The sequence below is a fragment of the Lycorma delicatula genome, chromosome 3 (genome assembly GCF_047948215.1).
Source record: "Lycorma delicatula isolate Av1 chromosome 3, ASM4794821v1, whole genome shotgun sequence".
Lineage (NCBI taxonomy): Eukaryota > Metazoa > Arthropoda > Insecta > Hemiptera > Fulgoridae > Lycorma > Lycorma delicatula.
The window spans coordinates 40,695,413-40,721,640 of record NC_134457.1 but is presented as its reverse complement, the minus strand read 5'-3'; the positions used below and the strand labels follow the sequence as shown (position 1 = coordinate 40,721,640).

The following is a 26,228-nucleotide window of genomic DNA, read 5'->3' as shown; positions in this document are numbered from 1 at the left end:
GTAATATTATTCCTGTTTCTATCATTATTATCTGAATATAATAAATTAGATGTAGGCAAACGTTGAATTTATGTTGGACAGTTAAATAGTTGAGGTATTGCAAAAAATCAGACTTTAGCTTTTTCTTTTACCACGAAAAATAATGTAGTTAGGTGATCTCTTTTTTATTTTCCTGGCCATGTAGTTATACTGCATAACTGCACAAGGAAAATAATGCTAATTGGGTCAAATTTTACATCATGTTTTCTATGTCTTGATGTTTCATGTCCCCAACCAAAAAGCCCAATTATAGCATTAAAAGATTCTGGAAGGATCTGTGTGTATATTATTATATATAATAAATAAAATAAAAAAATGTAACTTCCTGCTTATTTTTCTCTTAAATGATAATCACATAATTCATGTGTGCACCTCTTTATCAGGTGTATTAAAATTTGAAAAAGAAGGATGTTATTTCTTCTTAGCCAAATAGTTAAAATGTTTTAACAATTTGATTTTAATACACCTGATGAAGTGGTGCACACCACTAAAACACTAATGTTAATATTATTTAAAAGAAAAATAAGCAGCAAGTGATATTTTTTATTTTATTTATTATTGAAGGTAATTACTACTTTTACTTACTGCTAGGATGCTAAATTACAGATTTATAAACATTGTATTTATAGTAGTATGTTTTTTGCTCGATATTTACAGACTGGATGGACAAATTTGGATGTAATTTGGCCTGATTATTTCTGAATTTGGGGGCATTGTTGCCATTTAATTTTTGGTCAGTCAAAAGGGCAGAGAGATAGGGGCAAAGCCATCTAAAAAAACCTCACAAATTGTTTGAAAGATGTGCATGCTATATAAGCGATTCAATCTTTTTAAGGGAGCAGAACTTGACCATGCCAATGTTGATGAAACACATTATAATAGGAGTTGAGCCTTGAGTTTATGGCTATGATGTGGAAACCAGAATGCACAATTGTGTCGGTGGAGAAAGGATCACTCCAATCAAAAAAAAAAAAAACTGCACGAGTTGTTGAACAAGATGATAATGGTTTTTTGACTGGAGAAACTAGATCCATTATGAACTGTTTTATGTGGTTAGACAGTAAACAAGGAGTTCTATGTGGAAATTTTATAGTGTGAAGGATGCTGTGTGAAAACCAGAGTTGAATGTCACACCATGACACTACCCTCAGCTCATATTCCTTATTTAACAAAACATGAGATAGTCATTGTGCATCACCTGCCCTATACTCTACTTCATTCCAGTAGACTTTGTTTTGTTTCCCAAATTGAAGGTAACCTGGAAAAATGTCATTTTCAAACCATAAATCAAATTTAGAAAATATAATAAAACAACTGCACCATCCCCAAAAACACTTACCAGGAAATGCTCCAAAAATGGAAGAAACAATGGGGTCAGTATATTGCCAGCAATGGGAAGTACTTTGAGGGTGACAAGCATATAAATTCTAAATACATTAATAAAGTTTTTATTATACATGTTTTTTTTTTTTTAACATATAATTTTATACATATTATGTATTTTTATTTGTATTTTTATACATATTTATTTGGATTCTTTGAAGATGTAAAGTCTCTGAATTCAATCTCATTCCCTCATTTCATTTTTCTTCACTTCAGAATCACCCAATATAATATAGAGTACAATATACTTCTGCTTCTCTTTTACCTGCTCTTCCTTAGTTCTACTAATCCATGTAACATTACATGATCCAAAAATTTGTTTCTTGTTTTTGTATATCTATCAATCCCTTCTGTATTCCAAGGCGGATGTATTCTTATTCTTAATCACCTTATAACCTTGTGGATGATATTAAGACTAGTGATAGTGATCTCATGTAACAGGATCATTTTTTTCTTTGTGAAAATCTGTTAAAGTAGAATGGGATTCATGTGATATTTTGTGATCAGTAATGGATTAATACCTTTCAGAATTATTTATTTCACATTACTACATGAATGCTGGATGTTAATGCCAACAATTTACCGTACTTTTTTTTGTTGCAGGGAATGGTGAAAGAAGGATTTCATACTGCAAGTGGTATATATAATACTGTTTATAATAAAATCGGTTTGGGTTTTCAAACACCAGAAGCCCTCTTTTCTAATAAAACATATCGATCAGTTGCATATATGCGACCTTTGTCAATTTGGGCTATGCAGTTAGCTTGGAAATCTTACAATAAATCTGATAAATAAGTTACTTAACATACATTGTGTGGAAGAAAAAATCATTTATTTACAACTGTGTGATAAAATCTTTACTTTAGTTATATTTTATATTTCTGTAAAGTTTTTATTTATTTAAATGTATACCACCCTGGTTATTCAGGGATAGTCAATAATATATTTTTTTTTTTTTGTAGTACCAAATCATGAAATCTTATTTTTATTACTGTTAATATAGTATTATTACTATTAGTATAGTATTATCATTATTTTTTTTTGCTGTAGATATTAATCACGTAACTATATATTACTGTTTTAAATCTTTTAGCAAAATATGATGTTTTATGCACTCAGGTAATTACACTTTTCTATTCTGATGGTGTCAGGGTAGAGAGCGTCCCAACTTTTCCTGGCTCTAGTCATTCTTTAAACTGGTTCCTTTCCACTTATCATTACAATTCTTTGAACCACTCTCTTTCTTCTTCTGGTTTTCCTTCTAATCTGATTCTCTAGATCCTTGTGCTGTTTGTTATATTATCATTTACCATATTGTTATACGTAAGGTAGCTATGTTGCATTTGTTCAAATTATATGTAATTATTCAGAAAGTATTAATAAATGGCTGTGATTTGGGGACTGCAATAAACAATTATTTGTGTAGTTTTTTTTTAATACATATATAAAACCAATTCCTGACAAATTACGAGATCATTCACTTCCATCAGTAAAAGATCTTTTCAGACAATTGAGTATTGTCTTTATTGTATGAGGTGATATCCAAAATCTCCCAGACAAGGTTTAAAGAATAGCTTGCTTTATTTAAAGATTGCACCAATTCCCTTGAAATACAAGTCTCCTTTGGAACTTATATAATAATCCCAACATCTCTTCCATGCTTTAAAAGCATTGGCTAGGTTGCTTCTCTTGAAGGTAATTCAGTATTACTTGAAATTATTCCTGAGTGTCTTCTACTATTTCCAACCAGTGGCCTTTCAACTTATATTTAATTTTGGGAAACAAGACAAACTCACAGACAACTAGTATGGGAGGTTTAAGAGAATTACTGCATTGTTTCTGTCAATAACTGCGTTTGAGATAGGTGTGATCAGATATGACAGAGTTTTGACACTCATACTACATAAAAAAAAAGTCTTGTGACATGTTGAAAGTCTCAGCAGGAGTTAACATAACATTGTCATATTTGTTGGATTACTCTACTAATTATTCCATGTTTCTGTTAGTGATTTTATAATTTAACTTTCAGTTATAAGTGAAATGTTATTTTGAATATTTCTTTTGTATATTTCTCATTTCAGTCTTCAAACCCAGAAAATGAAATAATTAATCATTTAACCCCCATCACTGACTGAATTTTTTCTGTCTTTAAATCTTCCAGATCTTAATAGTTTCTAGTTGTGTATGAAACTTGTGACCAAAACATATCACAGGTATTGGTAAATTATCAAATTTTAAAGAAGATTTTTCTTTTTCCTCTGCAAAGGCCAAAGTTGTTTTTATAAATTTTTTTAAAGCATTATAATAGTTAACATATACTATATATATATATATATATATATATATATATATATATATATTGTTGCCAAATGGCTTTGACAGCACCTGACATCTTAAAACCTTGTCATAGCCCTGAAAAGGGCTGATTGAGATTTTTGGAGTAATGGCCGTGAAAAGGGCTGTTTGTGTGTTTTGTGAGGTAGCCCTGAGAAGAGCTGTTAAGTCTGGAAGCTGGTCTCTCGCTGGCATCTGAATGGCTAGTGTTCTACACGCTGATGTGAAGCTCGGCATGTATGTAGCAAGAGTATAGATACAGTAGTCAAACTGATAATTGGATTTAGCATTTTTTGTTGATGATTTAATTTTCTGGTGATAGAGGAGAGAAGAAGAAGCTAAAATGTGTATTAAATAGGTAGAATGAAGAAATTAAAAAAAAAATTACATGGGGTGAAATGTAGTTGAGATGGCATAAGTGAGAGACATAGCATATCACTAAGTGGCAAAAATGTTAGAAAAAGTTTGTATTTCCCAGCAAAGAATTCACCTATTTAGAGGCCGTTTTGTTTGGAATGGGGAATTAAAAAAAAAATGAGTGCAATCAATAGTTCTGAAAGTAAGCAGTTTCTTCTCGTGTTAGATTAGAAATTTAATCTGGCATAAATAATTATTATTATGAAAAAAGATTACTACTTCTTTCATTCAGTTGCCAATGTTCACAGTAAAAACATGAAAAGGGAGAAAAAAAGATTGAGAGTAGGGTGCAAATGATAAATAAAATTTAAAAGGAGTGTTTTGGGTAAGACAAAGAAAAATAGAGTAAGCACTGAATAATAAGAGAGCAGTTGAAAATAAAAAGAATTTAAGGGATAAATGATTTTGAAATATAAATAGGATGAAGCAAAAGATTGGCTCAAAAATTCAAGAGAAGCAGAATAGAAGACTAAGGGACAGAGAAGTTAAAATAGAATTTGGTATTAATGGAAAAATTCCAGATAAAATGTAACAAAGAGAGAGCTGCAAATGAAAGATGATTAAACTTTTTTTATTTTTTAAGGTATTGAAAAAGAGTAGTAGAAAATTAGACCCAAAGACACTTGAAAGATAGAATCAGAAAATTATTATCTGCTGTTCATAAATTAATAAATATTTTATTTTAATTTCTGTATAATTGTACATTACATAAATGATCTCTCTAAAAATTAAAAAAAAAGAAGATATTATATAAATCATGTCAAAAATGGATAGAAATGTTCTTCAGAGGTAAAAGAAATCATCTATCCCTACATTTGTCTGTATAAATCAAGTGAGGTCATGATAAAACCTCGATCAAAGGAGCCCTATAAAATACACAAATAATAATACAAATTTTAAAGATGGTTAAAATGTATATTAAAAAAGTAATTAAGTAACTTGTTTTTTTTTTTTTTGTCTTCAGTCATTTGATGCAGCTCTCCAAGATTCCCTATCTAGTGCTAGTCGCTAGTCGTTACTTGTAATTTATACAAGTAACTTGTATAAAATATATATATATATATATATATATATATATATATGTACATATGATCTAGGGAAACAGAAATTTTGAAAATTAAATATTCTTATGAAAAAATTATATTAAATAATATTTATTTACAACTTTAAATAGAAAAAATCCATTTATGAATACATACACAAAACGTATTTTTTGAATATCAAATCTTGCAGGTGAAATTTGAACTTTGTCTCTATGTAGAATTCCTGCAGTCTTGTAGTGGAGCTCTGCGTGGTTTGATGCAACTGCGATTTGGAATCTTGGCTTTTAGTAATTATGTTGTAGCAAGTAGACTATATACATTTTGCTTCTAAGATGATCACACAAGCAGTAACTCCACACTGACAAATTAGGAGAGCTGTGTGGCCATAGAATGCTACCATTTCTTTACGTGGTTTTTATATGTATATCTTTTATAAGGTTGCCAGACAATTGGCATATATCAGCCACTGATATTTGTGCTGTGTATGATGTTGAAACAAAGCGTTGACAATAATTTGTGGAAATGCCGATAGTTTTTGCACAGCAAAATTTTTCAGCATGGTGACTTCAACCTGATGCGACTAATTTTTAGGCCATCCTTTTTTTAAAAAAATAAGCGCCAATTATGTCATATAATGACAACTCTCCACTTCGTAACCTTGTTGCTGAATAATGGGTGGTGCTGTAGCTGCATAGGATTCTCTTTTGCCCAAAAAAGAAAATTTTGTCTAAATCTGTTACTATGAAAACAGGACTTCATCCAATATCTAGTTTGTTAACAAAGTTATCATCCTCGTTTGTCTTTACAACTATTGTTCACACAATTGTGAACAATACGTGATTATTTGGTTTCACTTTCTAGATAATCTACAACTTTTATGAATGGTAAAGTAATCCTGCAACAGTAGTTTTCAAACACTTACACTGTGCAACTATAAAGATACTGCATGATGATAAATTGAATAGTCTGAGCTTCTTATAACAGCATCTCAAACAGTCTTGATATTGTCTGACATATGAACAGTCTGCACACCACCTGAAAGTTTTTTTCTCTTCTGTACACGTTAACTCATAATTACATGTGCTAATGGTTCATGATAGTGACATTCTAAATTAAACTCACAATGATATTCACTATACACAGCCTTCAAACTCTCATTATTATAAAAAGCTGTGATGGCAAAAGCATGTTCCACATTACTTTAAGTATCTATGATAACTAAACGCCAAGCTGGCATGAGCCAACTTCTATAAGTTATTCAGTGTTGATGCTTGCCCAGGGTTACCAACAAAAAGCTTAAAAATTTCCTATTTCCGTGAATCACCTACGTGAAATAAAAAAGCAGATATGTTATGACAATAAATACATTTAAAATTAATACAAAAAAAGAGAACAAATGATTAGAAATTAATGACATTCTTTTCATACAAATTACTTGTACATTTGTAACAATGAAGTTGATGTACAGAATATAGGTTATTATTATTATGATTTAAATATTGGATTTGTAAAAGAAGATAAAAAATTAACAAGCTAAAAAACTTGTGAACTTTGACAGGCTTATTACATAGTGTATTGTTAAATATTTATTATGCTTACATATATTCCATCCTGAAGTATATTTCTTGTGACTCCCTCAAAAAATCAGAGTAAGTATAAAAATTTGGCTATAAGATGACTTTCTGGCATCCATAAATGTGAATCATGTAGCCTGTAATTAGAAAATTAAAGATTTTAACTTATCCTTTTGTTGTGTTATTTATACATTTACGAGTGTACAATCTTTACTAAAAACAATAGTTACTTATTCTTTATTTTTTGTTTGTTTAACCTCTGGGTCTGCAGTCAAGCAATTTTTTCCGCAGAGGATAAGGTAAGTGTTTTGTAGCGTGTATGAAAAATGTCATGCCTGACCGGGATTCGAACCCAGGACCTCCGGGTGAAAGGCCAAGATGCTACCACTTACGCGATGGAGGCTGGCATTTATTTATTCTTAAAAAATAATATCTACCTAAATCAAACCAGACAATAAAACTGTTTTTGTTTAACTCAACAGCTTACAAGAAAGGGCCTTACTATGCCTCTGTTACCATTTCTGATAAATTATCTGTTTAAAAAAAATCTTCCTGCCAATTTATTTAAAATACAATTTTTTCTTCAGAAATAGTATTACTCTTGATCAATTTTTTACTTTAATATTCATGATTTCCCTTAAAATTATTTCACTTTTTTGTATTTCAATTATAAAATTAACATTAACTTTAATTACAACTATTTTTTACTTTAAAATGGGTATTTTATACTGCTGCTCTGATCAATATTTTACCTAGGTTTCCTTTGATCCATCCATGCAGTTCCGTTTCTTATACATGGAATAGCATATCTAACCATTCTTATAATGATCTAATGTATTATTATTTACTGAAAAAACAAAAGATATTTCATCTGTGCAGATCATTTCTCATGTACTAAAGTAAAGCTTAGCAATGTAAAGTATCTTGTTTTGTCCTGTTTGATTGTATAGTGTCATATTTTGTTTTTTTAATAATTAATTAATTTTGGGGAATGGATTGAAAGAATTATTTAGTACGGCTTGAATTTTGAACAATTTAAAAACTGTAGTGGTTAACATTTTACAATCGACTGATCAAACAGTTAGGTTGGAACTACAGACTCCTTACTAGTTTGGGTATGGGATCGGCTTACCTTTCCCATACCCATTGATCAATTATCATTCCTTACCAGTGGTTTATTACTGATCAAGCAAGAAGATTGACAATCTCAACCCTGGTGGGCATTAGAAGAATGAATTAGTATTAGGTAAGTAACAGAATAATAAAAAGGCTGATATACATGATTGTCTTATTTTTCACTGCTGCCACATTCTATTAACTTGTCCAAACCTTTCTTTGAGAGTGTTTCAGAAATTTGCACATAACTCATTTGCACACAATAAGTAAGCTGTGTGAAAATGTACGTTTTGTGTTAATATAGTATATTATGTTTTTCAAATATTGTGTAAACATCCCCAGTTCAATAAGATATTGAACATTGCAGAAAATTACTTTCCTTACCCAAGAAATGTACATACCTGCAGATTGTTTGATTTGGATATTATACTTTGTGGCAGATAGATATCAGTCTTTACTTATATTCACCTGACTAGTTAAGTACCAGGTTAAACAAGAACAGAACCTATCAGTTTAGAAGAGTCCATCCCAAACGCTTCTAAGTTTCTACTGATATAATCTTTCATTCCAGCTAATTGAGACCTTTGTACTATTCACAAGACTTCAGCTCAGAAGTTACCAGAGCTTGATTTGTAATCTTATGACAAACTTAATATAGTTATTGCAAAGAAGTAGCTATATATTTCTTCCAAGAGAAATTGAGTTCCTCAACCTTTAAACCTTTACATGTAATATTGTTTATTAACTCAAAAATTAAATTACAGGTGCCAAGTTCTAGAATCTCATCTTATCCCTTCTAACAAGATATTAACTTTAAAGTAGCTCTTAAATATTGTATTACATGGACTATTAAAGATCTTAATTAATTGTAAAGGTTTCTTTTCTACTTGAGATAAATAAATTAGAGATACATAAATACGCGGGTGACAATTTCGTATAGTATATATATTTTTTAAATTTATTTTAACATATATATATATATATATATATTAGCCTATGATGTCACTCCCAGTAACGTAAGGATTGCAACACATACATCTACATCGTTCAGCCGACGGTTGAACATTCAGTCTTTTTTGCCGGTCGAGTCGTGTAAATAATAAGCTGTGAGAACAGAGCAGCCATCAATAATTACCAACCTATCTCGTTGGTTGTTACGCTAATTGCTATGCTAATTCCATCATCTCTAAATGTAACTGTTTATGTAATTTTATTGATGCTGTTGTTTTTAAATTTGAATCTCCCAAAAAATATAAATAAAATAGTAAGAGACATTCATACTCTTTTTATGAAAAGGATATTTGCTAGATGAACAATATGATAATAATTATGTTAAAAAGTAATAAATGGATATAAAGGAACTAATAAGAATTAAATATTTTTAAAGAAAATTTTAAAAATTCAAATTTCCTAAAATTTTTTATTTCTATCTTACGTCAATCTTGTAATCAATGGTTTTTGTGATGATGGTTGTACAACTGGACAAAGAAGAAGTTATTCTACCGCGAGGTACAGTATTCGTAGTTTGCATTGAGTGAAGTTCGATTTGTGGAACCAAAATGTCCAAAGACCAAAGTGTTCTTGTTGAACAAGCGAAAACATTCATTCGCGCTGATGATTCACAGATTTTTGGAGTGATTGTTGCTGTTATTGCTGTTTTTATTACATTAGGTACGAGTGCTAATCTTAAAAGTTGTACAATATGCTAATATATAGGTTACGTTGGGACTCTATTTTCAAAAGTTTTAATAAAAAAAAAAATATATATTAATTATTTATTATGACCTACAGTATAAGTGAATAAATAACAATCATGACTAATGTAATACTGACATTGAAGTCTGTCTCTACTTTATTTTTTTATTTATTGATAGATTGTTAAGAGGCGAATGTTCCTCTGTTTTCTGAATTGTTTTCTAGCGAATGAAACAAATTTGGTTTATATTTGAGTTTTATTTTAAAGTTTAAACAGTTTAGGTAGCATTGATTTATGCTAGCCACCAGTCTGATAATATATTGAGCTGTTTGCTTGGAATCAAATATTAGCCCAGTTAAGCAATTCGCATTTCAAATATTTTATAACAGACAGCATTCTTATCCAATACCTTGATGTGATTTAGGAATAATAATGTGTATGTGCACAATCATATTTTTATTGGAGAGAGATTCAACTTTGTTTTGAAAATATTAACCTACATTAATGGTTAAGAAAGTATTTTATGGTTAACATTCCCTTATATTAAGAAAGTGTTTTATTTTTTATATTTATTTTTGTATGAATGGAATTAGATAACAAAATTAATTATGCGTGTATTTTATTAAAAAGTAATATCAGGTGATTCAAAAAGGAGTTCAAATTTCAAAAGCATTTTATTGTTAAAATTTCAGTAAATTCTATTGAAATAACTTACAGATTCAGTTGAGCTCTTATTTTATAGAAAAACACAAAGTTTTGTCATCCCAATATTTATTTTGGTTTGGTATGGCTTCCATTTGTAATGCAACATACATCCCACCTGCAATTGATTTCATTCCAGACTGTAGCCAGGAGATTGGAATTTTCCTCTATAGCTGCGGTGTTAATTAAAAGCCGTAGCTGAACAATATTAGCAGGCAAAGCTGGCACATAAACCTGATCTTTAATGAAATCCCACAAGAAAAAATCTAGTGCCATTAAATCTGGGGAGTGAGATGTCCATGCAATTGAAATTTCATGACCAATCCTCTGACCTGGGAATTGAGTATCAAGAAAATCTTGGACTTATAGGTGGTCCCCTTCTTACTGATAGTAATGGCGTCCATTTTGGTCATCATCTTCATCTAACTGAAGAATTAGAAACTGTTGAAGCATGTCCAGATAAATGATTTCATAAATACAGTTGCCTCCTGGAAGAAGAACACACCATACAATTTTTGCTTGATTAGGGCTCAAAAAACATTGACCTTATAGCTCTCATGAATGTGCTAGAAAGTTTCAGGAGGGTTTTTGCTCTCCTATATTCGGCAGTTGTAAGCGTTCACCTTGCCACTGATGTGAAGTGTTGACTCGTCACACAAAATTACAATGTCCAAAAATGTATTGTTGTCTGCAATTCTATTCATTATTTCCACACAAAACTGCAACCAAGCAACTTTGTTACCATATCTAATACGTTGAACCATTATTAGTTTGTATGGCTTCAAGTGCAATTGTTTCCGTAATACAAGCCAGTTGTTTGTGAAATGTAAGTCTCACATGATGCACATAAAGTGCTGCAACATGTGATGTAATCTTCATATTACATGCAAAGCTTTCCCTCAGTTGTTCCACAGCAGCGAGTGGTCTGATGATTTTCTATGTTTAACAGAACAACCTCTCTCAATGAAGGTTTGGTGCCAAGAATAAATTGTGTGCCTACTAGGAGGCTCCCTACTGTACTCTGTGAAAATTATATCTAACTACAGTTGCTGACTACAAATCGTGAAACCAAAACACACAGTGAGCATGTTCCGCACCAATAAATGTATTCATTTTTAATAACACTGGTGGGCGAATTCAATACTAATGAACTATGTAAGTTAGAAGTTTGTATTTGGCTATGAAATGAGATCTTAACAGAATCTGTATATCTTAATAGATTTTTATATACTTTTAAATTTGTGAAGTCATTTTTGAATCACCCAGTATTAAAAAAGCACCGGGTATTCTGGCAAACTAAGCCAAAAATTCCCTATTATTCCAAGAGAGTTCTTTACTAGCGATATCAAATGTTGACTTAAGGATTTTGAGTAAGAACTTTATAAATGAAACATAAAATAAATAAGAATTAAGACTTTTAACTTCAAGAGTCAGTCATTGGCAGGGCATAAGTGACTATTTTGCAAGCACATCAAAATATTTGTAAGACGATGCATTTTTATTAAGTGATCAGATTAGATTGTGAAAGTTTAAGTGGTGCTAAAATAATATGTTTATTTACCAAAGATGTAATTATTTCGCATAGATGTGAAATAATCTTTGTGTACTTTTCTATGGATTTAGTTAAAAATTGTAATTCCTTTGTGGTACCCTTAAATTTGATATTTCACACTAGGCAATGCAGTTAATAGTGTTTTATTAATTCACTCAAGATTAACATTTTTTGAATTTATAATCTTTACGTTGTTAATAAATTATTTAAATATACCATTTAAGTTGGCATAAATAACATTAACTAGCATTGGTTAGTGTGATACATTATTACACCGACACATTTAAATAGCGTTGCATACTGAAGTTTAATAAAATTTCTTGTGTGATATAAAAATAACTTTAAAAAATCTATATTCATAAAAACAAAGATTTATAAGTGTTTTTAACTCCTTTATAACAGTAACAATCTTGTGATTGTTCCTGTGAAAACACAACAGATCTCATATTGAATTTTAGTTTACTGGATATTATCACATATTATAAAACTTATCAATACAAAAAGTATTTTTTGATGATAATTTTGTCATCAGGTAATTTATCAATCTGGCAATGATCTTGACAATTGATAAAACAATTGTCAAGACCAACTCGGTAATCAGTTTAAATGATTTTTATGTATATTAGTAAATTTTATATTAATCTGCTATTTTTGATTTGTTAATAGATGATTTTTGTTAATAATTACAAAGGACACTAGAAAAATTTTGCAATACGACCTCATTTTTTAAAAATAATTTCCATTTCAAATTATATACTTCTCCATCCTTCAAAACCAATCTTCAAAGAAACCCTGCCATGTCTTGTTGGAAATCTGGCTATGCTTATCATCCCAAGCCTTAGGAGATCATCATTGTTCATATAATGGCTTCCTTTTAGTTTGTTCTTCATCTGGTGGAACAGTGCAAAGTCAGATGCAGCAAGTTTAGGACCGTAGGGAGAGTGCTGTAAGTTTTATTCCAATGCTAGCTAAATAATTGGAGCAAACTTTGGAGTGATGCGCTGGAGAGTAATCATGGTGAAGAAATCATGTATCTATCCTTGGGTGTGGGTCAGCTTCTTGATAGCTTTGATAACTTTAGGCAGGCATTCTTTTGTATACCACTTCCTTGTAACTGTCTTCTGTGTTTTACAAGACAACTCACTCTAAAACTCCTCTCACATTAAAAAATACAGTGAGCATTCTCTTCTTCACTGATCTGGAATTTGAACAGCCATGGAGATCTTCTCTTCTTCAAACACCCACTCTTTGTTCTGAGCCTTGATCAAGACATCATAATAGTTCAGCCAAGTTTTGTCACTGTCACAATACTGTTCACCTTGAGAAATTTCTCATTTTCAGCATTTCATGGTACCGTGAAACACAATATGCCATCTGATTATCAGTCAAGTTATGAGACACCCAAAGAGTACAAAGCTTACCAATTTGAAAGTGATTTCACAGAATAGCATGAACTGCTGGTGTGTATTAATGCTCTTGAACTCCTTTGTTTGGTGGCAGGTCACATGCCTGTGTAAGCATCTTTCTTACTGCAATAATGTTTCTTTTAGTTACAGAGCAAGACACTTGACTTGACCTTGAAATGTCCTCAAGGCCAAAATTGTCTCTTTCAAATCCTTCTGTAATGCCTAAGCATTGTACAATGATGATAATCCTCTTCAAGCGCAGGAGTCATTTCCTCTAAACACTGATCACAATTAACCCATACGTAAAATTGCCTAGTATTCAGTTTTTGACCATAATGACATCATTATCTCGTTTCGCCAACACAGCTAAAAAGCAAATGACAATGAGTCAGTGGCTACAGTGCCAGTGGGGATCTGTGTAAACATCGCTAACTTGTAACTTCCTGTGATGATCTTTTCCATCATATTGTAAAATTTTCCTAGCACCTCTTTGTAAATATAATATTATTAAAAAAAATATGATTTATGTAGAGCAGGGATGTAATGTATATTTATGAATGTTGAACTGTTTTTATGCTACCATTGATAAATAATCATTGTTTGAAGTTAAAAAAAAACAAAACTTTATTTCCTCCTATTATTCATTTTATTAGATTTGATAATATTTTACTAAAAACTGGGAAATTCAGTCCTATGTTTTGGTTAAACTATAAAATTAAACCAATTTATTCCACATTTTTTCTTACACTAGGTGTGATAAATTGCTTAGCCCCTCAGTGGGAGGCTTATTCCCAGTCAATGAATGAAAATGCCCAAATTAGTAACCAAAATTACATACTAATGTAAGAGAATCGTCTAAATAGTACAAGACTGCAACTTTGAGTCAAGCAATGACAAAAAGATAAAAGTATCTTTTTCCTCTGGCCTTTATAAGGGTTAGAATTAAGACTAAAACCTTAAGAAAGTATCATTATCTGTCACTAAAACGTGTAAAAAAATTTACGTATTCGCTGAGTAATCTTTTGAGTAACAAGACCTGTGAAATTTTGTATCATTATGCCCCTTTGATCAGTTATGACAAAATTAAATTGCATCAGTATCAATCAATACCCCTTATATAGAAATTGCCCTGCTAAATTTTTTGCAAATCAGTTTGTCTATTATAAGATAACCAGTAAAATCAAGCGAAACATACACACTTACATAGGTATATAGTTTACCATTATCCTTGTGAAATATTTCAATATTAATCTTTTTTTTGGGTGGAAGTGATCATGTAATGTTAAGATCTGCATTTCCTATCATGGGAAAATTGATTTGATTAACATATTTTATTTTTATAGTTGTATTGTATAGCTATACAATATGTATATGTAGGAAAGTTAAAAATGAACTGATTTTTTTTAAAAATTTAACATACTTGTAGTTCAAACAATTGTGTCTTCATATGTGTATTGAAACCAATTTAGTAATCAGTTCTATAATAACGGTTAAATGATTATTTATTTATATTGTTTTTATTTTATAAAAGTAATGATGCTACTACTAATAAATTGTGATTTAAAGTGTAAATTCTGTGTTGATGAAAAATTCAAGTATGTACTATTATTGAGTTTAGATTCTTATAACTCTGCTGGCATTGATCAGCGCTTTATTTATTTAAATCATGTCAAAATCATTCACAGAAAAATATTTACAGTAAAGATATCTAATATTTACAGATTTTATTTTGTATGTGCTGCAACATCATAATATATAATAAAACAAATTCACTCTACATTTTGGTTAAACTATAAAATTAAACCATTATTCCACTTTTTCATGAAATTGAGATTTAATATATTATCACTATTTTCAATTAAAAATGGAAAATTAATTTTTTAAACTGATTACCTAAATTTATTATGAAAATCTCTAAAATTCTTAAATAATGCTTTACCCTTGTTTAATGAAGATCAGTTACTGGTGTGGGCATATAGTACCTAAAAATAATACACTTATTAAGTTAACATATGTAAAATTAACCTAAATGTACGTTATTACTGTTTATTATATAATTTAGTTGTTATTACAAGAAAAAATGTGTTTTTTTTTTTTGTACTGAACTTTTACTTTCAACTACTCTATTTTCTGTCATTCTGGCTTTACAAATTATGTTTAACAACTCGGAATCATTTGGTGTAAGTGAAAATTCCTGAATGTCTAATAGGTTGGATAATAATACACTATGTGATCTAGTTTTTGTATTGTTCGTTACTATTACGGTCCTCGTCGTCAGAATTGCTTTTGTTTTCGTCAGTTCTCTCTTGATGATGATCAATAAATTCATCTATATTCTGTATGTTAGCCTCCGTCTCTAATAAGTTGTCCATGTTAACAAAATCTTCAGCAATTATATTTTCATAACACACCCTGTTCAGTTCTTCCTGCAAGTCATCAAATGTCTTAAGTTCTGTTTCTGTAGCCACTTGCAGTTGAAAGTTTGCTTTTTGGAAGCAGTGTTGTCTCTGCCGATATGCATTTAAATACTCTCGACAGCCAAACTACAGCGTCAAGCATTGATATAGATTTAGTTAGTTTAGTTTAGTTGACCGTGCCTTTTCAGTAGTTGCTAACAGATATTTCATTAAAAATCTATGGTAGTGTATCATAAATCATTACACCCTGGTCCGCACACTGGGTAATGCTTGACACATTTGGTGGGAACCAAGCTAATTTAACATTGCTTAACGCAATATCCTGAAGACATGTGGCGTTATCCAAAAAGAGAAGAACATGTCTATTTTGCTGCTTCATTCTTGTAATCATTCCTCCATAATGCACGACGTCATCCATGATTTTTTGTTGGATCCCCATACTACAGGAAGATTGTCTTTATTAACGTTTTTAAAACACTTCAGCTTATCAGCCTTTCCAATAACGAGCGGTTTTTCTAGTTCTCCTGTCATAAAACCACAAACAAAAACTGTCAACCTTTCCTTCGAATGCTTCCTTCATGTTCAACGATAAAAAAGTGAACGATAAAGTGAACGATAAAAAAGTCTGGTTTCATCCCCATTTGCAATATTTCTAGGTTTATAATTTTCAGTCAAAGTAGCAAGTTTTGTTTTCCAGTCGGTTACTCTTTTTTGTCACACACGTCTTCAGCCTTGCCACATATACTTCTTTAAACACAATTTGATGCCGCTTTTTAAAACTTTCTAGCCCATCATTTGAAGTGCTGAAATTGGTACTGCCTAATTTCTCTGCTATTTCCTTTGCTTGGTGCTATACAATTACTCCTGAAATCTGTAACTTTCTTGCCCTCACACCCATAAATCACTCCCAAACAATTTTTTAAGTTCTTCATTGCCAGTTTTTCACACATGGCTTTTATTTAAACCACTCTCTTTTAACTGTTCAGTTTTTAACTCATTTTTACTTTTTTTAATATCATAAATTTGAATCTTACCTATGCCAAATTTTTTAACGAACAGTTTGTCTTTTTTGCTGGCTTCACTTGCTTTGGTTTTTCTATTTAAGTCCAACAACTCTTTTTGTCGATGCCGTATTTTGTTACACTAATACACAGTATCAGGAAGAACGCTAAACTAACAATCGCACTGTACAGATCTGTACTTTAGGTGCTGAACTGTAATATGGATCTGTAAAAATAAAAAAATAAAATTAAAATGACAAAAATTCAATGAATGAACGGAAAACAAAAATGCATACACACACACATGCACAGTAAAGAAAACTTTGTTATAATGAACAAAAACGACACATGGATTACGTATAGTGGCATTACTTAATTTAAATTAAAATTGTGACTCGACATAAGGAATGAGAGTGTATTATGATTCACAGGGTAGTAAAGACTAGTTTACTGTCAGTCGCCAAAACAACGATGACTGTGTTCAGTTGTCTGTACAAGGTTTTAACAGTCTGTCTGTTTGTCGAATTAAAATGAAAATGTAAACATTTATGTAGTGTTAAATGAGAATTTATCAGTTACAACTCTGACATGACTAATTTTTATTTTTATTTATGCAGGGTAATTTGTAACAGTGTAGTACAGAATAGTGTATGTACAGTATGTCTGTGTAGTACTCTACAGTACATGTATTCTATTTTATATTGTGGGAAAATTTAGTACTGTACAGTCCTAATACTGAAGTATATAAGTCCTAGTAAAGACATCCTAACCCCGAAGGGGAAGACACCCACCTAGTGACGTTCCGGTCGCCCCCCCCACCATGTTCTGTAGTAAAGGCATCTCGATCCTCCCCCCCCCCCCCACGAGGGGAGAAGATCCCACCTCGTAGCGTGTCCGGTCGCTACACTACCCCCTCCGTTCCTAGCCAGTAGTGGCTTTAACAGAGGACATCTTCTCGCCCTCAAACTGATTGCACACCACAGCTTTCAGTTCAGGCCCCGCAGAGATGCCACCGATGCAGATGCTCCGAGGGACATCTGCATCGGTAAAATTCACCCCGATAGTAGTTTTTAAGTTTATGCCTTCAGAAAGAAGACAACGGACACCTGCAGCTACCACGTCGCCCTCAGGAACTAAGCTAGAAGCCTAACCGCGGAATGAAGACTCCGCGCATAGCACTAACTATTATTGAGCCAATTTATCGAATGTCTCAGATCCGAGCAAAACAACCTCTATAACAAAACTTTCCCACTAAAAAGTTTAACACAGCGAAATTTAGTCCTTGTTCCCTTAAGAACCCGCTTATTAACTCGAAATGAGTTTCCTAATTGACTCCGCTCCGGTCTGCCCGGGAGAGGAGAATAAACGCATACTCCCACACAGCTCGATCGCGGAGTCCCGCGTGACATTCACCATCTTTCGTAAACCGCCGTCGAAACGCCGCTGCATACCACCGAAGCGGCACCCGGAGACACCCCGCCGACAGTGTCGGTAGCTCACAAAATGCTCCCGTCGATGCGCTACCGCACCCCCGCGGGACAAGGATAACCATGCCCGTTGGCAGCGGCCGCAACTCCGCCGACAGCCTTATTCCAACAAAATAACACCAATTTGTTCTAACCGAGGCACGCTGCCTTAAGCGCCTACCTTCGGCCAGTCAACTGCCCAGGCGGTCCCTAGCCACCCAGGTTCCTATCACCTACTAAATCCCTTCGGCAGTCCTGCTCAGGGCGAGGAATCGAAGGAAGCCAGCAACTATTGTCCACTCTCTACGAGTCCTCCAGTTGACTCGTAGATCCAAAACAGAGTTTACTCTATCGAGTTCCCTAGTAACTCTGGTACGCTCAGCTTCGTACCGGGGACATATGTGTAGGACATGGTCCACGGTGTCATTGACCCTACAGTCTGGACAGAAACCGGAATCAACCAACCTAAACCTAGCCAATTTCTCCCTAAAGACACCATGTCCGGAGAGGAACTGCGTCGTGTGCCGATTGGGGGATACCCAGCTAACCACTCGCAACTCTCTAACATTGGGGAATATACCATGCGTATAACGACCTGTTGAAGAATCGTTCCACCTATCTTGCCAAGAGTCAAAACCTTGGTCTTCGATCTCACGCATACGCCCTGAAGTAAGAAGGCCTCCCTTCTTTGCAACATACCGCTGGCTACGTTCCGTAGCCGAAATATCCACAGGTTTGATGCCTGCGATCACAGTTACTGCCTCTCGCGAGACAGTCCTGTAACCGCCGACAACCGCTAATAAAAGAAGACGCTGGGCTCGTAATAGAATGTCCCTATAACATTGGTACCGCATACGATCAGCCCAGACGGGCGCAGCGTACAACATAATGGCCTCGCAAACACCTTTGTAAAGAATCCGCATGGTACGGAAATTCAACCCCCAATCGGGATGGACTACTCTACGGACGCCGAAGAAAGCATCAACTGCCTTCTTCGCCACATACTGCAGGTGCTCCTTGAAGAGAAGCCTCTCATCAAGGATAACACCCAAATACTTCTGAAGAGTGACATACCTAATTGAACGACCGTCCATCACAGCCCGCGGATGGCGAGTTGCAGCTAGCCGGCCCTTCAAAAACATCATAGTGGTTTTCTCCGCACTGAAAACCATCTTATGCTGAAGACTCCACAACCGCAAACCCCTACATGCCTGTGCCGCTCTAAGCTCAATCTCAGCCCGCGAACCGCCCTCGACCAGCAGCAGCCCATCGTCGGCATAAGCCACAACGCGATAGCCACTGGCCAAACGCAGTCGCATGAGAGAGTCGAACTCGATGGTCCAGACGAGTGAACCTAATACATTGCCCTGTGGACATCCTTTTGACAGGGTCTTTCCTACTTGCGAACTGCCGTCACGAAGGACAACAGTTCTTTCGCTGAAGTAACTCGAGAGAGTCCTAAGTTCATCCCGCGTGCAACCACGCTTCTGCAATTGAAACAAGGCAGAGGGCCACCACAAATTATTAAATGCCCCGGATATGTCCAAGAAGACACCGAGTACATATTTGCACTCACTGCCTGAAGCCAGATCCAGGACCCTAAGAATCGCGTCCTCTGTACTCTTGCCGGGTCTAAAGCCATACTGGTCGTCCATCAGCATGTGATTTGAAGTCATCCTACTATTAATGCGGAGGTAAAGTACCTTCTCGAAAACCTTTCCAACAACTGGCAAGAGCGTCAGAGGACGGTAAGTAGAACTGACGGTGGGGTCCTTGTCGCCACCTTTGAATAACAGCTTCAAAATACCACGCTTCCAGCAAGCCGGAAAATACCCGGCGAATAAGTACCTATTGAACACCCTAGTCAATGGGCCAAGAATTACAGGCAGGGTGCGAACAAGGAGCTCCACCGTAATACCATCATATCCGGGGGCTTTGTTTCTAGCAAGGCTACATTACTTGGCGGACTTCCGCCTCAGTAATCTCCGAAGACACAGAGTCTGTGTTAAAATCTACAACCGCCGCTCGAACTCTCCGATGATTTGAGGTCTCGCCAACCTCGGTATCATCGGGGAGCAGATCGTCCATCAGAAGAGATAGAACACGATCTTTCTCAACTACAACGCCGACTTGGGTCGAGAGAGTCGACAGAAGATTGTCCTTTTTCCGCTTGTGACCAAGTACTCGATAAACTACACCCCAAGGGTCTTTATTCCCCTGCTCTTAAACAAAAGAGCGCCAGGAATCTCGCTTCGAAGTTCTAATACTATGAAAATACTCGTTCCTTTTCTGACTATACTCCACAAACAGGACCTCGCGCTGGTCAGGATCACGCGCACGCTGTGCGGCTCTCCTGAGTCGGCCCACGGCCTGCTTTATCGCAGTCAAGTCCTGAGTCCACCAACCAGTTACTCTCTCTCAACCCGTGCTTCGGGGGATTGAGAGTTCTGCGGCTTCAACCACCGCAGAAGAGAAATTCTCTGCCAGGTTATCTAGAGGGACCTCGTCCAGGGTACGAGTGAACACCCGCATCCTGGCCGCAAGAATGTTAGAAAACTTGGGCCAATCGCCCGCCTGTGCAAGAAGCGCCCCTGCTGAACAGGGGCGTCCGCCCTAAAGACATCGCCTATCCAATCAAAAGGCAGCCCACCTATCCAATCAAAAACTATGAGCCGATGATCGCTTTCGCAATCGTCGACTACAGACCAATTCAGAATCCTACCAGGGATATCCCTACTTATGGTAACATCAATGTTGGTACCAAAGAAGCCCCTCCGCAATCCCACTGCGCCGGCAAAAGTAGCCAACTCGCCGGCGACATTGAATACTTCAAAACGGTGCTGCGCGATGAAGCCTTCTAGAAGTTCACCGCCGTCATCTGTGATCCCACTGTGCCGAAGAAGCGATTTGGCGTTCGCATCAACTCCTATAAGAATAGGACGACCCGCTATCAGCCTGATAATTCTATCCCATCTTTCCAAGTGTAAGTCAGTGGGATCTCTGTACTGAAAGTACGAACTAACCACAACTAGGTCGAAACCATCCACAGCAAGCTTAACAACGACGTGATGCGTGTCAGAGGCTTGCCGTATAAATACATTATCTATGGACTTCCTGCACAGCACGGCGGATTTACTTTCGCCAACATGGAACTTATTCCAGCCGGAAAAACCTGGCAGGTCACCCTTGACAACGTACGGGTGTTGTAGAAGTAAAACATTGAAGCTCCGCTTTTCAATGACGTTACCTAACTCTACTTGGACCGCATAGGCACCCTGGGCATTGAGTTGGCCGAACCTAACCATCGAGCGAGTTGAAGTAGACGTCAACCGCTCTTAAATACACACAGTCTACTGTTGATGGAGTGCCTATGACTTGCGTAACCGCTTGCAGTTAACGCAAGTCGCAGCCTCTTTCTTTTGCGGACAATCGTCACGCTTGTGGCCCTCTTCACCACAATGCGCGCAGACCGACGCATACTTACAAAACTTGGCCCTGTGGCCAAACCTACAACATTTGAAGCATCTCTGCACGTCAAGGTATTCCTTGACGTGACAAGAGGCAAAATCAACGAAGACCCTACCCTCGGACAAAAACTTCGGGTGGAGACCAGCACCTAATTCGAAAACTCCGTGATACCGAGAGGCATCACGCTTTCCAGTCTTGAAGACTAGCCTGCACTGCTCTTTGAACGAGGCCTCATCCAAATCAATATTCTGCTCCCGAATGAGAGACAGAACTTCCTCATCAGAGAGACTCCGCTCGATGTCATATATAATGACTCGGGGCTTCCTCAACCGCTTGGGGTCCACCTTAACCTCATGATTCTGCACCGCTGGAGAGTCCTTGATGACTTGGACCGTCTCCTTATTGTCCGCAACAACAACTAACCCTTTACTGGTCTCCCTTGTATCACGAATCCTAAGCCGATTCCGGTCACCACGAAGGGCTTCCCGGAAATCGCGCTTCAAGTCTTGACTCGTGGTCTTCAAGCCCTCTGCCTTATTCACGAAAATAACCGCCGGCTTCTTTACCGCCTTGCTGGCCTCTCGTTTGGTTTTCAGGACCTCAGCGTAGCGCCTGGACAACCACCTTGGGAGCCTTGACCTCTTGGGGCTTGGAGGCCAAAGCCTCAAATACTGCTTTTAAGGCCTCAACCGCCTTAAAAGCTTCCCTCAACTTGCCAAGTCGAAGGAGAATTGTTTTCCTCGCCCCCGAACTGACTCCGCCGGGAAGTGTCAGAAAATCAACCAAGTAGTCCAGGTCCTCCTGGACTACTTTCAACAACAGGCCAGGTCTGCCCTTAGAATTTTTGAAAGCCTCAACTACAGGGGAGGACCGCACCTGTGTGGGTGCCCCTGTATCCATCGCTTCGCTTACCTCGTCCTCTGAGGAGCTAGTCGACGGTACCGGCGCTGGTTTCCTCTTCCGCATGGACTTCTTTACTTCTTGGAATTCCGACATGGCCGAAGATTCCCTAATGTCCTGATAAACTAAAGAAATTCTCGCTGTCTTCTTCCTACTAAACTGGTTTGGGCAAGCCCACGATGTGACAACTACCCGCAGCGAGTACGGGCAGCCAGAGACCCTTACGTTCTCCTGTCACGCTTTGTGCCTCTTAGCCGCTGCTGGAATGATTGAAATACGAATCATACGGCAAAAAACCACAAATTACGGCCCTCGCTCTGATAAGAGCGCAGAAGGACTAAAAGGCTCGGCCTTTGTTCTGTAACGGGGGCTAACGACCAGCAGTCGTTGCCACTTTTCAGCCTTGTTGAGGCGGATACACGTCGGAAAAGCTCACTCCGTTTACCTTCCGAAGAAAGTGAAATGACAAGTCTAGAATAATAAGCACTAACTGCGATCTCAATCTCACAATTCAGTAAGACTGAAACCACTGGAAGGTCCACACTTGACCAGCAGCCAAAAACACCAAATAGCAGATCTAATCACAGCACTCACTAATCGCACATCTAATCACACTCTGGACGCACTTAAGGAGACCAGAGTGATTGTAGTAAACGCAGTTACTTTTATATGGATTTGAATACTAGAAGCATGTATTCATTATCCAATACTAAGCATTGAGAACACTGACCTGAATCAGTCAAGTCAAATAGGCCAGCCTGTCTTGAAATGCGCCATGTCCTGAAAGGAACTGAGTCGTATGCTGATTCAAGGAGATCCGTAAGGCGACTCCCATTGTCCTTATGTCTGGAAAGAGATTGTGTGTATACTGCCCATCTGCCATCTTGTCCCACCTGTCCTGCCAAATACCAAAATCCTCCTCTTATTTCCCAAATACACTGTGCAGTCAGTTCAACCGACTTCTTCACAGTATAATGTAACTGACATTTCGACGTAAGGACGTCAGTTGATTTAACACCCTCGATAACTAGATCTGCCTCATGTGAAATAGTCCTATAGCCCCCTGTCACAGTAAGTAATAGGAGATGCTGAACCCTCAATAGAAATGATTGTAGACTGTAATGATTCTTATTTTGAGTAATTACAGCACTGTTACTGTAGTATTTAAACACTTGTAAAAGTATGATTGTATGTTTTTAATATTTGATTTTCTATTATATTATATGGTAAGTTTTGTTTTTAATTAACTTTGTTATTTTACAGTATTATTTGCTTTATGGCGTAGAAGAAAGAACGCCAGACGAGGAATTCTTGTAATGGGATTATGTGACTCTGGAAAGACACTTATTTTTTCACATCTTTTGTATAAAAGATATGTGATGACTCATACATCTATTAAAGAAAATATTGGAGATTATCTGATTAAAAATGTAATTAAACTTTTTTTTTTTTTAAATTAAATGAAAATAATATTATATTTATAACAATGACCGTCTTTTACAATCTTTAATTTTCTTGCAATATAGTTATGTCATAATGTGTGTCCAACTTGTCAAAAGGAGTTATCTCCTTTATAAAGCTTTTCCAAGACATAGCCTAATTATGGGAATAAAACGGTGTTCCACTAATCCATGGGAACATGATGTGATAAATAAATGTGTTTTCATATTAATTTTTTGGGTAGTTTTCTGTAATAGGCATTCAAAATCTAAACAGTCATTCTTTTAATACTGAGGAAAATAATGGTAGCAGTGGATAAACAATATATTTTGATCTGATAGGAAAGAAATTTTGGTTAATTTCTTGTCACTTAAATTGATTTAATTAGATACCATTTTAATTTATATGTTTTTTTTACAAATTAAGATATAACTTTGTTTTTAAGTACCTACAAATGTGATAGGAGAATATCTTTTCAGAACTATTATGTGGCTCCATCATCAGTAGTATTACAGGTGATGCTATTATTAATGGCACTTGTTTTCAAGTGTTAGGAAACCATTTTAGTGTTTGGTAAAAATGTTAAGCATTGTAAAAATTCTTTTTTTTAATGCAGAAATAAAAATATTTAACCTTTGTAGTTAACTAAAGACACAAATTGCCTCTACTCCTGTCTGTCTATATAGTTCCAATTGTTTTTTAAAGAATTACTGGTTATTTTAAATTTTACTTAACTACAATACAATACATTTATTTAAATACAATTCAGATTTTAATACAAAGGTTGCAATAACTAATAGAAACTAATTCAGAATTAACTAGAGATTATAACAGCAAGATAATAATTAGAAAATCAGCAATTCACTTTATGCAAGAATTATTAACTTTTAATTTTTATGAAAGAAACTAGCTTACGATTTATAAATGAATGCCACTTTGAGTCCTATTCATAAAGAACTTGCTGAACTGCTTTTCATACTTAATCACAGTTTAAAAATGGAATCCACATGACACTTTTCACTCACTTGTTACCGTACACTTACTTTGAATGCTCCCACACACATCCCAACCGCGTAGGGGGAAGAGACTCACCTTGTGACATTACTGGTCGCCATACCATCCCCTCTGTTCCCTGAGGGGCTTTACCAGAGGTTGTCTTTAGACTCTCTAACTGATTATATCTCACAGTCATCAGCCAGGCCTTGGTCGGGATGCCACCGATGTAAATGGCTCGGCAGACATTTCCATTAGTAAATACATACCAAATTTCGCCTTCATGTAGGCCTCAAACGGACATCTTCACATCCAACCTAACATAATTCTCTCAAACTAACTAATCAAAAGTGCGAACCCCGTGCCTATTGCAAATTTAACAACACCGTTCGTGGCTGTGTATGCCTCAGAAAACAAAAAAGTTTAAAGTTGAATCAGTGACACACTCATATCAATCAAAATTGTGTTTTACACAGCATAGAAATTCAGACTTACACCCAAGTAACTCGATCATTTTAAGTCACCTAACTAAGGGAATGCAACCTCACTCTGGTCCATGCAGGCGCTGGGAACAAACCCCGCACTCCACCCGGTCACATCACGGTGTCTCACATGGCATTACCAAGTCACAATCAGGACCACCACTGGTGGAGGGAAGCCACACCCACGGTCGCGCGAGTAACATACTCTGGCAGCACAGCCACGCCCACCAGTGGGAGCCCCAGATCGAATCGCAAACAATACCAATATAACCGTGGAATGATGCCAATACGCCTACCTCCAACCAGTCCAATGCCTAAGCCAGAACCCTAGCCACTCGGGATCCTACCAGGATTGAGTACCTCGATTAAACTCCCTCTGCAGACCTACACACCACAAGGGTGGGAAGAAAACCAGCCACTATAGACCATACCTCGCAGGTCATCCAGTTGATACAGAGATCCAGAAAGGAATGTATTCATTCTCTGAAGTTCCATAACAGCTCGTGAACATTCGACCTCGTATCAGGGACAGACATAGAGGATGTGGTCCACTGTATCATCAGTCCTGCAATCTGGGCATTGACTCGAATCCACCAAACAAAACCTAGCCAAACTTGCCTGAAAGGCACCACGCCCAGAGAGAAACTGTGTGGTATACTGATTGGGGGAGACCAATTTAATCGCATCTAAATTAGACACTATAGGAAATACCATGTGTGTAGTGACCTGTGGGGGATTCATCCCACCTGACCTGCCAAGACACAAAAACCCGGTTTTCAATCTCCTGCTTTCGTTATGA

General features: G+C 35.8%; 2 protein-coding genes across 2 annotated transcripts in view; both read left to right on the top strand.

The window, feature by feature from the left end:
• The window catches only part of LOC142321526 (non-lysosomal glucosylceramidase), a 91,324-nt gene extending 88,488 nt beyond the window's left edge, over positions 1-2,836 (top strand). Inside the window, exon 16 of the mRNA XM_075359680.1 lies at positions 2,026-2,836. Within this exon, the coding sequence (XP_075215795.1) occupies positions 2,026-2,217 (192 nt within the window). The 3' untranslated portion in view covers positions 2,218-2,836. The remainder of the gene's footprint in view (positions 1-2,025) is intronic.
• Positions 2,837-9,372: 6,536 nt separating this feature from the next.
• SrpRbeta (signal recognition particle receptor beta) overlaps positions 9,373-26,228 on the top strand; it is a 38,008-nt gene continuing 21,152 nt past the window's right edge. The window contains exons 1-2 of the mRNA XM_075359679.1: positions 9,373-9,577; positions 23,778-23,944. Of these exons, the coding sequence (XP_075215794.1) occupies positions 9,466-9,577; positions 23,778-23,944 (279 nt within the window). The 5' untranslated portion in view covers positions 9,373-9,465. The remainder of the gene's footprint in view (positions 9,578-23,777; positions 23,945-26,228) is intronic.